Source organism: Lucilia sericata, unplaced genomic scaffold (genome assembly GCF_015586225.1).
Source record: "Lucilia sericata isolate MDLA Ls3-8-SP2 unplaced genomic scaffold, ASM1558622v1 Contig000061F_arrow, whole genome shotgun sequence".
Taxonomy (NCBI): Eukaryota; Metazoa; Arthropoda; class Insecta; order Diptera; family Calliphoridae; genus Lucilia; species Lucilia sericata.
Genome location: NW_023994096.1, coordinates 670,280 through 683,244, shown reverse-complemented (window position 1 = coordinate 683,244; position 12,965 = coordinate 670,280). Strand labels below are relative to the sequence as shown.

Sequence of the window (12,965 nt, the reverse complement as noted above, 5' to 3'; positions counted from 1 at the left end):
TTTTGAGTTCTAGTTTTTGTGCTTAGGTTCCATTTTTATTACAATATTAGTCCAAATGTGTTTACATTATATGATATGATCCTATGCAATTCTATTGATTCTTGGAGGAGCGAGCTAGTCGATCAATATTTTATTGTCTAGTTGTTGAAACAGCTAAAACTATACAATAATATAGTTGGGGCATCTACAGCAATGTCCAACCCTAACAATTGTGCTACTTCAACTAATTGTGTTCATAAATCAATTGAACAAAGTGAAGTACGGTTTGCCAAACAATTGAATATGCATGTGGTGGGTACCATGGGGACCTTGACCACATGTTGAGGCACGGTCTATGTGTGACCAGTAAGCATTAAGCCATTCCGATGATAGTTGTGCCAGAACTGCTCATGTTTTCCGCGGCAGGTTTTCTCCTTATTTGCCTACTATGACTGGTGGACGGCGTCCTAGCACGAATTTCATTAAATGCAACCGGATACAAAGACTGATCTATTGGATCCTGCACATCACTGCACATGTTTCCTTATATATAAGAAGATTCCTCCTTATATGCCTCAGGGGAGCATCAAACTGTGTGATGTTAAAGTTGGGATGACTCCTCTGGTGATATCCCAGGGGGAACTATTTTGTAAACATGATATTGTGCTCCATGACTGGGAAGACCTTCCATTCCTCATGTATTTGATGTTCTGATATAATTTATAAGCAGACCGTTACAGTTCTCAGGGCAGCATTTTGGTAGCTTTGAATGAGTCTTCACTGTTTATCACTAGAGCAGCATAATTATCCACTGACCGACCAATCGTTTTATATGTTGCCAACAAAGTTACTTTATTCATACCCTTAGTGCTGCCGGTTAGCGTTTTGTGCGTGATTGCAGTGGCATGAGCTGAGGAGGTGAATAGGTTGTCAAAAATGTGAACCCCAAGATTTTTGTATAGTGCCCGACGCCAAGGGTTAAATTTACTTCCTTTGTAAAAGTGGTGAAAATGCTGGTGATATTTGCAGGTTTATTACCTAGTGAATAGTATCAGTTCTATTTTTTGCCTTCAAAAACAGTTGAAGTACTGATTCCAATACATTCGAAAAAAAACTGTTTTGATTTGACATATATTAAACATTTAAGGAAACTATCGTTAAAATATCAGCTAATTAAACGTTAATATCTGTGGCTAGTTTTATAATAGATCGATCACTATATTCAATTTAAAAATTTGTCAAAGGTTTTTGAAATACAACTTATTTCCGCTAAATAGACATCACTCTTTAAAGACCACTACTTTAAACTTCTTAAATAAATGTGTATCTTTCAATCATGAAAATCTAATTTATTCAATCACTTAATTGTAGACTGAACAAAAAAAAACAATAATTTAATTTATGCAAACAAACTGCAACTGTTAATTTGTTAAGCAATCATTTAATATTTATCTACTAATATTGTTATTGCTGTTGTCTTTTTATAGCGTGTTAATGACCTCAAACGAGAAAAAAAAGAAACAAGAAGCAATAAAAATTAACAAAAAAAAAACTGCAACTATAAATAAAAAACAACAACTGTAAAAAAAGGTAATAATGGCGCTTCATTAAAATAATTTTTCAATTTAATTAAAATTTTGCTTTTGACTTTTTGCTTTGCATTTCATATTTTTAGTTAATTTATTCATTTATTAAAAATTGTCGATCATTTTATTTTTTTAAAGCGCCAAATTGATAATGATTCACTATATTTAATAGTTATTATATTGATGAGAGAGAGAGTGGGGTAGAGAGAAAGATTTTTGTTGTTATGCGTGAAAAATTGTTTATTTTTGTTAGTACTAAAACAACTAACAAGAGTTTTTTTGTTCTTGTTTTTGTATTTATTAATTGCATCACGTTTGTTTTTATTTATTTGTTTTCTTTAATTTATTTATATATTTGTTCATTAAATTTGCATTTTATTACTTGAGGAGAAGCGCGCCGATCGCGCTTCTCTCTGATCTACCTCAATAAGATGAAAAACTTTTGAAATGACAGTCAAACTGAATGAATGAAATAAACAAACAAATCACAATAAAAAACAATAGATTTCTTTGTATTTTTTTATAAATATTGAATGAATTTAATTGAGCTTGAAATAATCATTTTATTTGGTTTGTTTATTATTACTCTGCTGTCTGTTTTCTTTTCGTTTAGATGAGTAGAGAAACAGAGAATAAGCAGACTGCAGTCGTGCAAGTTTATGTTGGTTTGTCAGTGTGTGGGTGTGTGTATTCAAGTTTGTTGCTTGAGTCTTTTGTTTTATTTGAATTCAAATGCTGCGGTTTTCTTGTACACCAACTCTTTCAGACAACAGCTGACTGACATAGACTGACTTTTTGTTGTCAGTTGTTTACGATGTTATTAAGCGTGATTTATGATGATGTTTAACAGCCATTGACATGTTTACGCCGTTACTTTTTTACTGCTGTAATTTTTCAAATACTTGTCTAATAAAACGCCCACAGTTTCTTGTTTCAAGTTATAAAAATGATTTGTGTAGAAAGATAACCGGAAGGACTGAGATCAGTATATAATTATAAATCATATATACATTTTAGCTTCTGAATAGATGTTATAAAGCACTGTAAGATAACTGTGAAAAGGTGCAAACAATAATATTTTGTGATTTATTTCTTTGGTAAATGTCACATTTATTTAAAAGTGCTGAAATTGTTTAACGAAGATTTAAATGTTTTACTTTTTATAGTAAACAAGCCTGACGTTCTTGCAATATATCAAGTCTGGTGAGTTTTTTGGATCACGTTTATAAAACTTGAGCACAATTCGAAAGCATTTAATTGGCATGATTGTCATGTAGTTAAACATAAAAAGAATACGAAGAGCTTTTTATTTGAAATTAAGTTTTTTGTTATTCTGTAGATTTTTAAGGAATTTTTTAAAAGTATTTTGTAATTCCATACTTTAAAACTCCCCTAATAGTTTTTATTTTAATTGAAATTTTCCTATTTTATGTGAAATTTAAAGAAATGGTATCGAGAAACTAAAGATTTTTAGTCTTCGATAGGTTTTTAGTTAGTCTTCTAGTAGGTCAGACCGGAGGGTGTGGTTACGTTTTTCACCAGAGAGAACTAACTAACTAACTAACTAACTAACTAACTAACTAACTAACTAACTACTAACTAACTAACTAACTAACTAACTAACTAACTAACTAACTAACTAACTAACTAACTAACTAACTAACTAACTAACTAACTAACTAACTACTAACTAACTAACTAACTAACTAACTAACTAACTAACTAACTAACTAACTAACTAACTAACTAACTAACTAACTAACTAACTAACTAACTAACTAACTAACTAACTAACTAACTAACTAACTAACTAACTAACTAACTAACTAACTAACTAACTAACTAACTAACTAACTACTAACTACTAACTAACTAACTAACTAACTACTAACTAACTAACTAACTAACTAACTAACTAACTAACTAACTAACTAACTAACTAACTAACTAACTAACTACTAACTAACTAACTAACTAACTAACTAACTAACTAACTAACGAACTAACTAACTAACTAACTAACTAACTAACTAACTACTAACTAACTAACTACTAACTAACTAACTACTAACTAACTAACTAACTAACTAACTAACTAACTAACTAACTAACTAACTAACTAACTAACTAACTAACTAACTAACTAACTAGTAACTACTAACTAACTAACTAACTAACTAACTAACTAACTAACTAACTAACTAACTAACTAACTAACTAACTAACTAACTACTTTGTATGGAAGATGCCACGCCCATTATTTCAAAACCGCCAATGGATGTTGTTCGTGAAAAATTTGAGGATTCTACCTCCAATAGTTCCCCACATATAGGAATTTTTCATATGGGAGGTACCACGCCTTCTTTTTATAATCAGACCATTTCCCACCAAATTCTTAATATGGAATTTAGTCTTGCCCGAGCAAAATTAAAGAATTCCAGCACTGTCATTTTCCCAGATATACGAATTTTTTTATTTAATTTATGAAGGAAGGGTGCGTGGCCCCTATTTTTAAACCACCCATTTTGTCTTAAATATTCATAATGATGCTAAAATTGATCCATTAGGGCTGCAACTATTAATTTTGTAAGATAAACTGATTTAATATTTTCTTTATATGGGAGGTGCCCAAATGTTCACACGGATTTCAAAATAGTCTATATACAATTTGAGGACTCTAGCTGTTACAGTTTCTGAGATATGCTACTTTTAATATTTAGTTTGTATACTGGCGTGGCGTCTCGTTGAAAAGTTGACGCAATGTTGACAATCGAAAAATTGATATTCATAACATTCACGATACCTGAGCAGTTTTAAAAAATTTTCTTTAAATTAGGACAATTTTGAAAAAAAAATATTTATTTGTTTACTCATTAATCGTTTCTTACTCCCCCTATTCGGTCCACAGCAGTAAGTGATCTAAAATCATTGATTAAGATATGAAATCCTTAATAATTCTCTGCTAAAAAAGATCTACAAGTAAATTATCGGCGGAAGTATTTAAACATGAACGTATTATCTTTGTCCTCATATCTTTGAGGACAATCAGTCGAAATTCCAAAATATTGCATTAACTATATAATTCTTTCGAACTATATAATTCTAAACAAATTTTAATCTTTTTTGTGAATACAATCCCATTTTCACAATCCTTGGCACACAATACTACTTCACTTTCAATTGTGGTTATTAGGTTACTACAAAAGCAAAAAACCGCAAACAAAATTAACACAAAATAAAATAAAATATGATATATGATATTTGATATCGAAATAAATAAAATTAAATACAAAAACGTGAGACTAGAGGAAACACCAAAATAAATCAACAACAGCTCCTAAAGCTACAAAAAAGTAACAATCATGAATAGAAAAACCAACAAGTGTCTGCTGGCTCAACTGGACCCACAAAAGTCTGACGACTCGTTTCTAAACAACTAGACGTTTATTACACACTTGACCATTGAGCCAGCCAGCCAACCAACCGACTGGCCATTTAGCCAAATACTTTCGTTACAAGTGTTTAGATGAAAAATATTCTTCTTTTGTAACATTCAAAACATACTCATGTAACAAACAAATACTTGAACGGCAACAACAAAAAACGAACTTATGGTAGCTGTCTGGCATTTAGCATCTATAAAGGCTCTTAAGCTGGTCACTTATATACAGGTACATTTTGAATAGAGGCTAAGAATAACCCAGCAAACATAATAAACAAAAATGTATTACAGAGCATCGAATGGTTGTTATTGGAAAAGGAGATTGATTTCATTTAAAGATCAAACCTCTCAATCATAACTTATTTGTAGAGATAAGTATGAATTTCGTGATTGACTTGTAAATCATGTTCCCCTTTCATTTCCTCTTTATAAAAGATCCCCTCCATTATAATTCTACGATAAATGGCAATAAAATGTTTTGTAAATCTTCAGCTAATTGTGTTAATTTTTGACCATGAATTTAGCTTTAAATGGTGTTTTTTGTAGACTAAATAGTTGAAAGGACAGAAAGTAAAAGAAGTACATGAAAAAACAATAACAAAACTTGGCAAAGACTAAAAGACTTAAAAAGCAGAAGGCAATAATAATAATGTACATAATAGCGGTTGTATAGCAACAATATAATTTTACAAACATTTAAAAAATATTAAATAAAATTGTTAAATCTTTCAACAGAGAAGAACAAAATTATAGTAAAAAAAAATAAATAATAAAAATCGTAATTTTAAAAGTTTTCTCTTCAGATGTGTTAAATTTTGTATTTTGAATCTTAAAACAAATTATTTTTAATTAACTCGATTAAGCTATGTGTACATATGGTTGTCAGATCTTACAATATTGTCAGAAAATTTTTCAGAAATCTGTAAGAACCGTTTGAACTTATAATTTTTGTCTAGCAACGTTGTCAGAAATAGCATTAAACACCAGAAAAAGTACTGACAAACATTACGAAACAAGAATATTGTCAAACATCTGACAATCGTTTAAACACATTACGTTGCCATTGCATTTTAAGATTATTGACAGTTCTGACAATGTCTAACCACGGCAACTTTTGCCATACGACAATCTACAACAGTGTGAATTGACAATTTTTGTTAGCAGATATATTTATTTTCTGGCAATGAAATTGTAAGTTTTTCTTACAATCGTCTAAACTGACAATTTACCTGTTGCTAACAATTGTTCATTGTCACTTCTGACAACCGTTTAATACTTAGCTTTTTTGTCTTAATAAACAAAGAGTTTTTTAGAACTAAACTATCTTGCAGAATTTGCAAGAGTTTGAGAGAAGAGAAGCTTATTGAGAAAAAAGGAAGAGGAATAGTATGAATTCTATCAAAGATTGATAATAATTGGAACGAGTACGGGAACAGAAGTAAAATTGAAATGGGATAATAGAATATAGCCAATTTGCATTAAATTGCTGATAAGTGAAATCGTTCATGGTCTAGGAATGTCGGGCATTCTTAAACAAGAAGGCGTGATATATGGATGGCGGGACTCAAGGATTCAATTGACAACTGTATTTTTGAATAACCAACAACTGTATTTCAGAATAAATTTGTAATGGATATTTGAATAATCGGCTAATGTTTGGTTGTACAGTCTTAAAAGGCAGGAGTTTTTTCATTATTTGGCAAGTTTCTGGTTCTGATGAAATCAGCGAAAGGTTTCTTTAAGACAATCTTGTCGTTCCAAGCAAAATGATGTAGCGGAAAGGTTCTTTTTGAACCAAGCTATGCAGTTAGCTTACCTATGAGATGTGAATCTTTTGTCAATTCAATTTCCCATAAATTACGAAAACTGAATGAACTCAATACTTTGAAAGCTGGTGGCATTATCCCAGCTGATCTTTATCATTATGCGGATATTATCACGACGAAGGTTTCAGGTTTCTTAAGCACAACTAATAGAGGATCAACACTCTTAAATCACAGAGCTTTTGGCGTTATTATTCCAGCGGATATTCCTAATAATTCGAATATTATCACGGTAGTTCGGATATATTCTTGCTGACTTGAGGGTTCATAAATTTCCAAAAGGGGAAACCCCTTGCATAGTAGACGAAGGTTTCAAATATTATTGATCTACTCTTCTGGTTTTATGGTAAAATCTCTTAAGCCCAACAAATATATATGAAAAACCTATTTAGATATTGTGAGGGGCTTTAATAGTGATCTTCTAGAGAAGATTTATCGTCTGCCTATATAATCACATGGTTTAACCTTGAATCTCTCCTTGATTAACTTTGCATAAGTTGTAGCAACGAAAACGATGATTCTGCTATTAGTATGCAGAAGTATGACCCATTTCGTGTAATAAAATAAGATCAGTCCTAGATCCGCGTGAGTCAGCTTTCTGAAATGTGTATAGTAACCTAGGTTTAACAAACTAAAACATGTAATGATTGATTATTCCTGTAACAGTCGGATGTAAGAAATTACACTTAACCCTTTTAACGATTGAACAGAAGCCACGAAAATCATTAAGAAATTAAACACAAAGGTGCTGCTCAAAGCATAGTTTTGGCACGTAGCTTTCAATAGAAAGAGCATCTCAGCATTTATTGCCACAAGAGCGGCTAAAATACAGTAAAACAAGTGAAGTTATTTATCACAACTACAATATAATATACAATATGAAAATGGCAGACAATAACTATAACAACAACAACTAAATTCACATATGATGATGGTAAACAGAAAAAAACAAAACTTGAAAATCGTTATTTGTTGTTGTTATAGTTGATGCAACTAAATAATTGTGCAAGAAAAAGAAGAAGAAGGAACCAACAAAATAAATAAATACAGAATATAAATGTGTTGTTGATTTTGTTATTGTAACACAAACGGCAAAAATAAAACAACAACTACAACTCGTATGTGCTCTTGCTATTTTGCTGGTTGTTAGTTATTACTGGCTGCTGGTTTAGTTCATCTGTTATGTCTGCTTGTTAGTCAAGCGTAACTTTTTTTCCTCTTCTTGTGTGTAACTAAATCGCTGAGTACATTGGTATGATAAAGATGATGATGATGGTTAAGTTTATTGGTGGTAAGTTGCTGACGACGATGATTCCACACAACTTGTTGTTGAATAATACCATTGTTGTGGTCGTTGTTGTTATTGTGTTACCAGACATAGACATTGTCTACGTCTAGTTGCTCATGTTGTTGCTGCTATTATTACAGGCATCGTCATCATCATATGTAAAACATGTTGAAAACAAACAGAAACAGAAAAAAAGCAAAACAAACGACCAAACACACATCACGTAACAGAGAGAGAGAACCTTGAAGAAACCAGTTTTACTATTCTAATGTCAATGCCATTGTTGTAGAGTAGTTAATGTGTTGTTGCTGCCACTGCTGCTGCTGTTGTTGTTTATGAATGTAATGCTGCAAAATGTGCAACAGCAATAAATAAACAATAACAACCATATATAATGGAGAGTATATATATAAAAACAATAAAAAAACTAGTATAGAGTGTTTGTCAACAAAACCAACAACAACAACAGACAAGCAAGCTCCAAATATCATTACGACTCCCCAAAAAAAGCCAAAAACAACAATCATTAAACAAATGTGGTGAGACAACAAGACAAGAGAGTAGGGAAAGAAAAACAACTTCAACTACAACAAGATATTGCAGCCTCAAACAGAGAATATATTGGAATTAGATTTTATTTATGTTTGTATGGGTGGATAGATGTACCCAGCAGTTATACAAGGAGCTAATGCATCCGAAAATTACAGTAATTTCCACTAATGTTGATGGCTCTAATTCGTCTTTCGCCAAGAATGTACTCTTTGTAAACAAAAGTAGAGAAGAGGTCACTTTACTGTCATCAAGTAATCTATAGACTCTAAACAAATTAAAACGCAAACGTTAATTGCCATGTTTCAAATCTTTTGGACTAGATTTCAGACTGTCTCTTTTTAATCTATGGATTGAATATTTATTTCACATGGGTAAATCACTAGGGTAGTCGGGTGGCTAGGGGTAACAGTAAGTAGTTGGGTAATTAGTTAGTTCGGGACTGTCCCCCGAACTGCTGGGTAATGACCGTGCAGCTTTTATTAGAGACAGAGGCAGGGAGCATGTAAGAGTAAGATTGGTGTAACTAGACCATTTTTGTTGGCGTAATACATTTTATTAACGTCATTGTAAATTGAAGTTTTCCTTACAACTCTAACGTTTAAAAGGGGAGTGTGAATAGTTACAGTTTCGGTTACATTGTTAGCAAATATTGAGAAAAATAGAAAGAAACACTTTTTCAAAACCATTTTTGAAAATGAATTTGACGATTTTTTTTGCAAACGGTTTATGTTTTTGGTCTTCACCCAAATAAAGAACCACCTTAAAGTTTCCAAGAACAAGATTGACAATAAACTCTTGCAGAGCTAGTCGCCGAGGGATTGTTCTTTAAAGCTGGCGGAAATACATTGATGTCAAGATTAAGAAGTGACTGATGATGATGCTGATGATGTTTATGGTTTAGATCATCGATCCCTTGTTAATTTGCATTTAAAACTCCAACTTCATTTCTGGCAATATGACTTTTCCTTAAAGTCTAGCTCTAGAGATTACACCTGCCAAAACATTGTAGATTAAAGTAACCACAATCACGAGAAGATCTACTGTGTATAGCGTTTAACAAGTTCTAGTCGTAACGACTACATTTAGAAGCCATCCAACGAATCTTGTCAAAAATTTTAAACTCGTTTTTACCGAATGATTTTCTAATAAGAGGCAGTAAAAAGAAGATTAACACAAACGATCCTCGAGGGGTCAAAATGCCTGAAAACCAGCCATCGATCACCATGCCTATCTCCCTCCTGTCACGAATTTCCAAGACATTTGAGGAACTACTCCTCCCGGAACTGCAACAATACCTAAATCCAGCAGAATAACATCGATTCCGCCTAAAGCACAGCACAACAGCTTTAACCGCTATCACCACTCAAGTTTGCCACTGCCCTACCATGTCAACGAACGGTCTTTGTGGCACTCGACCTATTAAAAGCTTTTGATACGGTCAATCACGCCATTCTCTTTAAAGATATTTTTACATCTAATCTCTCCGACAGCACCAAGAGATGGCTAATGAACTACATGTGTGGACCACAGTCATTCATGGAGTTTAGGAACCAGAGATCCAAGTCTCGTAGAATTAAATAGGGAGATTCAAAGTTGTCAAAACGCAGCCCTTAGAACAGTAACAGACTGCATTTAAATGACGTCTGAAGTACACCTGCATAACGAAACGAAGATGCTTTCGGTTATGGAACACAACATCAAGCTATCAAAGCAGTTCCTAATGGGATGTCAAAGGAGAGGCCACCTGAATCACCATCTAACGGAGTTAGAAGCCTAGCATATCAGGAAAGATCTTTGTCTATAAGATTGTCGCTCTCTTAGAACACATGGATAACCTAGATGAAGAAAGCTCATACAAGTCAGCTTTAAATACTATCCCCACCGCGATAGTATGATACTGGGAGGTCGTCCCCACCCATTGCAAACGAGGAACGAAACCTTCGTCGTCTGGAGTGGTATAGGAACAACTTAGATCGGGTTGGTGTACCCGTTTAAACTCGTACTGGTCGAGAATAAATGACACCATTTAAGATCTCTTTCCTGCGAGTGCCACAGGTCCACACAATCCAACTCAGCTGGAATGCGTCTACTGAGTTTAGATCTAAGTAACTTGGATAACCAGAGCGAAGAAGAGAAGGGAATAATTTGTAACTATATATACGTGTAATTTCAGGTGTCGCTGCTACAACAACAACAACCAGTGCAATGAACACAATACCTGTGAATAAGTTACTCGTTCACAATCATTACGATATTGGGTTAAAACCAAGATCAAAACTAAAGAACTATTAAAACATCAACTACATTTTTGTTAAACTGGTTACAATTCTTTAAAACACCATTGATTTAGCTTAACCCTAACCTTCAAGTATCTACTATCCTTCTATATTGTAGTATGTTAACAAAATTTCTTTTGTTTTAATTGCAAATCTTTCCAAATGCATTTCCCTCCAACACATTTTATATCTTCAATTTTCCACTTTAGTACTACATTTGGTTTACAAATAAATTAAATATTTATCTTCTTTTTCATTTTACTTACTTGAATCCTTTGTCATCGTCAATACCATTGACAACACCATTTGTTGTGGTCACTTGGTCATCTTTCTTTAAGCCATTCGTATCGAATGGAGAATTTGCCTTTTCTTTATCATCGTGTGACTGTAAATTACAAAACAAAACAGAAAAATTAAAAACAAATCAAAATGAGAATATATAGTTTAAGAGGCCAAAAAACCGAAAACAAATTACAAAAAACATTTGGGTTCAAGCAACAATTAGTGCAGATCGAAACAAAGGACATTGTGGATATAAAACTGCTGGCACAAAATGATTAAAATAGAAAAAAAAGCTAAACGAGAGAAAAAAAAAAGGATGTTGAAAGTCAAACAGGAAATGAAACAAACAAAATTGCATTATGTTGATGCAAAAAAAAGGAAAAAATTATAAACAATAAACAACAGCAGCTTGGAACGGAAGCAGCTTATAAAAAGCTAAAGATTGTGCCCAGAGAATTTGGGACGATTTTTAAAATGTAGCAAATGAAAGACAATTCAGTAAAAGTTACAAAAATAAATTCCGAAAGTGTGAGATATCAAGAAATCTCTGGCTTTAAACTTACCTTATCATTATCATCGAACTTCAATGCCCTCAAACGAGGTTCCAAGCCAGACAAAGGACTTTCTTTATTTGTTGGTGAACCACCTAAAACGTATTCCACCATTTTAACGCCTAAACCACTTGTTGAATCACGTGGGCTGAAAAAAATAAAGGAAAGGAATATATAATTAATAAAAGTGGATAATAAAGAAAAATAAAAAAGTAATTTTACGTTATTTTAGAGCATATTCAATACTGATCTCTTTAAATTAATAATATTTTGAAACTCACCTCAATATTCCAGCATTTCCACTCGCCGATGTATCCGGTGCTTGTGGAAATGTACGAGGTCGTGGCAATATTGCTTCACTCTGTGTCGACCAGGGTGAATCTTTCCAAACATGAGGATCACCAATGTGTAAAGGATTTAAGGGGCCACCGGTAACACCAGCCGAAGCCGAACCTTTGCCATCGGATTTTTCCCATAATTTTTTGGCAGTGGATGTAGTGATCTATAAAGACAAATAATAAAATAAACAAAATTTAATAAATTTAAATAAAACGGATTTATTCAATATAAATAAGGGAAAATAACAGTGATCAGCAGTTTTAGCTTTCAGGGGACGAATGATATAAGTTTATTACAGCAAGAGCCGCAAGTAAATTATTTAAATTACAACATCTTATGATGGCCAAGCTTTCCAAATATAATCTAACTTTGAACTGTTTATTTTCCCTTTATGTCAACCACTGATTTTAACTACCTTTTCATAACTAGATATAAAGGGAGTGTATTATTTCCGTTTACCTTTTTTCAACCGAAAAAAAGGTTTAACATGTGCTGATTCATATAAAATCTGTATAAAAATCTAACAAAAAAAAACTTTTTTAAAATTTACACTTTAATGCATCAGCAGATATTTCAAAAAAATCTATATTGCACGCTGTATTGCAATATTTTCGTTTTTAAATTCTGCTTACTCACTGGACATTTCCACAGGGAGTTGAGTGGGTGCAGGAAACAAAAGAAGGACGTTTTATTATGGTGTGGTTAAGTGTTGATGACTTGATTTGATTTTTTTCACAATCACAATTTACTGTTGTGACCTAATTGCCAATAATAAAATTACAGCAGCAACTACTTTTTGCAACAACAACAAAAAAAAAATAACAATTTTAAAGGATATCAGCCAGAC

The 12,965-nt window shown here is 32.5% G+C and overlaps 1 protein-coding gene across 4 annotated transcripts in view; it reads right to left on the bottom strand.

Moving 5' to 3' along the window:
• The window catches only part of LOC119616185 (maternal protein pumilio-like), a 203,768-nt gene that overhangs the window by 137,661 nt on the left and 53,142 nt on the right, over positions 1–12,965 (bottom strand). For all 4 annotated transcript variants that reach the window (XM_037972519.1, XM_037972520.1, XM_037972521.1 and 1 more), the window contains exons 4-6: positions 12,061–12,281; positions 11,792–11,927; positions 11,213–11,331 (exon numbers count right to left, since the gene is read on the bottom strand). In XM_037972519.1, coding sequence (XP_037828447.1) covers positions 11,213–11,331; positions 11,792–11,927; positions 12,061–12,281 — 476 coding nt within the window. The remainder of the gene's footprint in view (positions 1–11,212; positions 11,332–11,791; positions 11,928–12,060; positions 12,282–12,965) is intronic.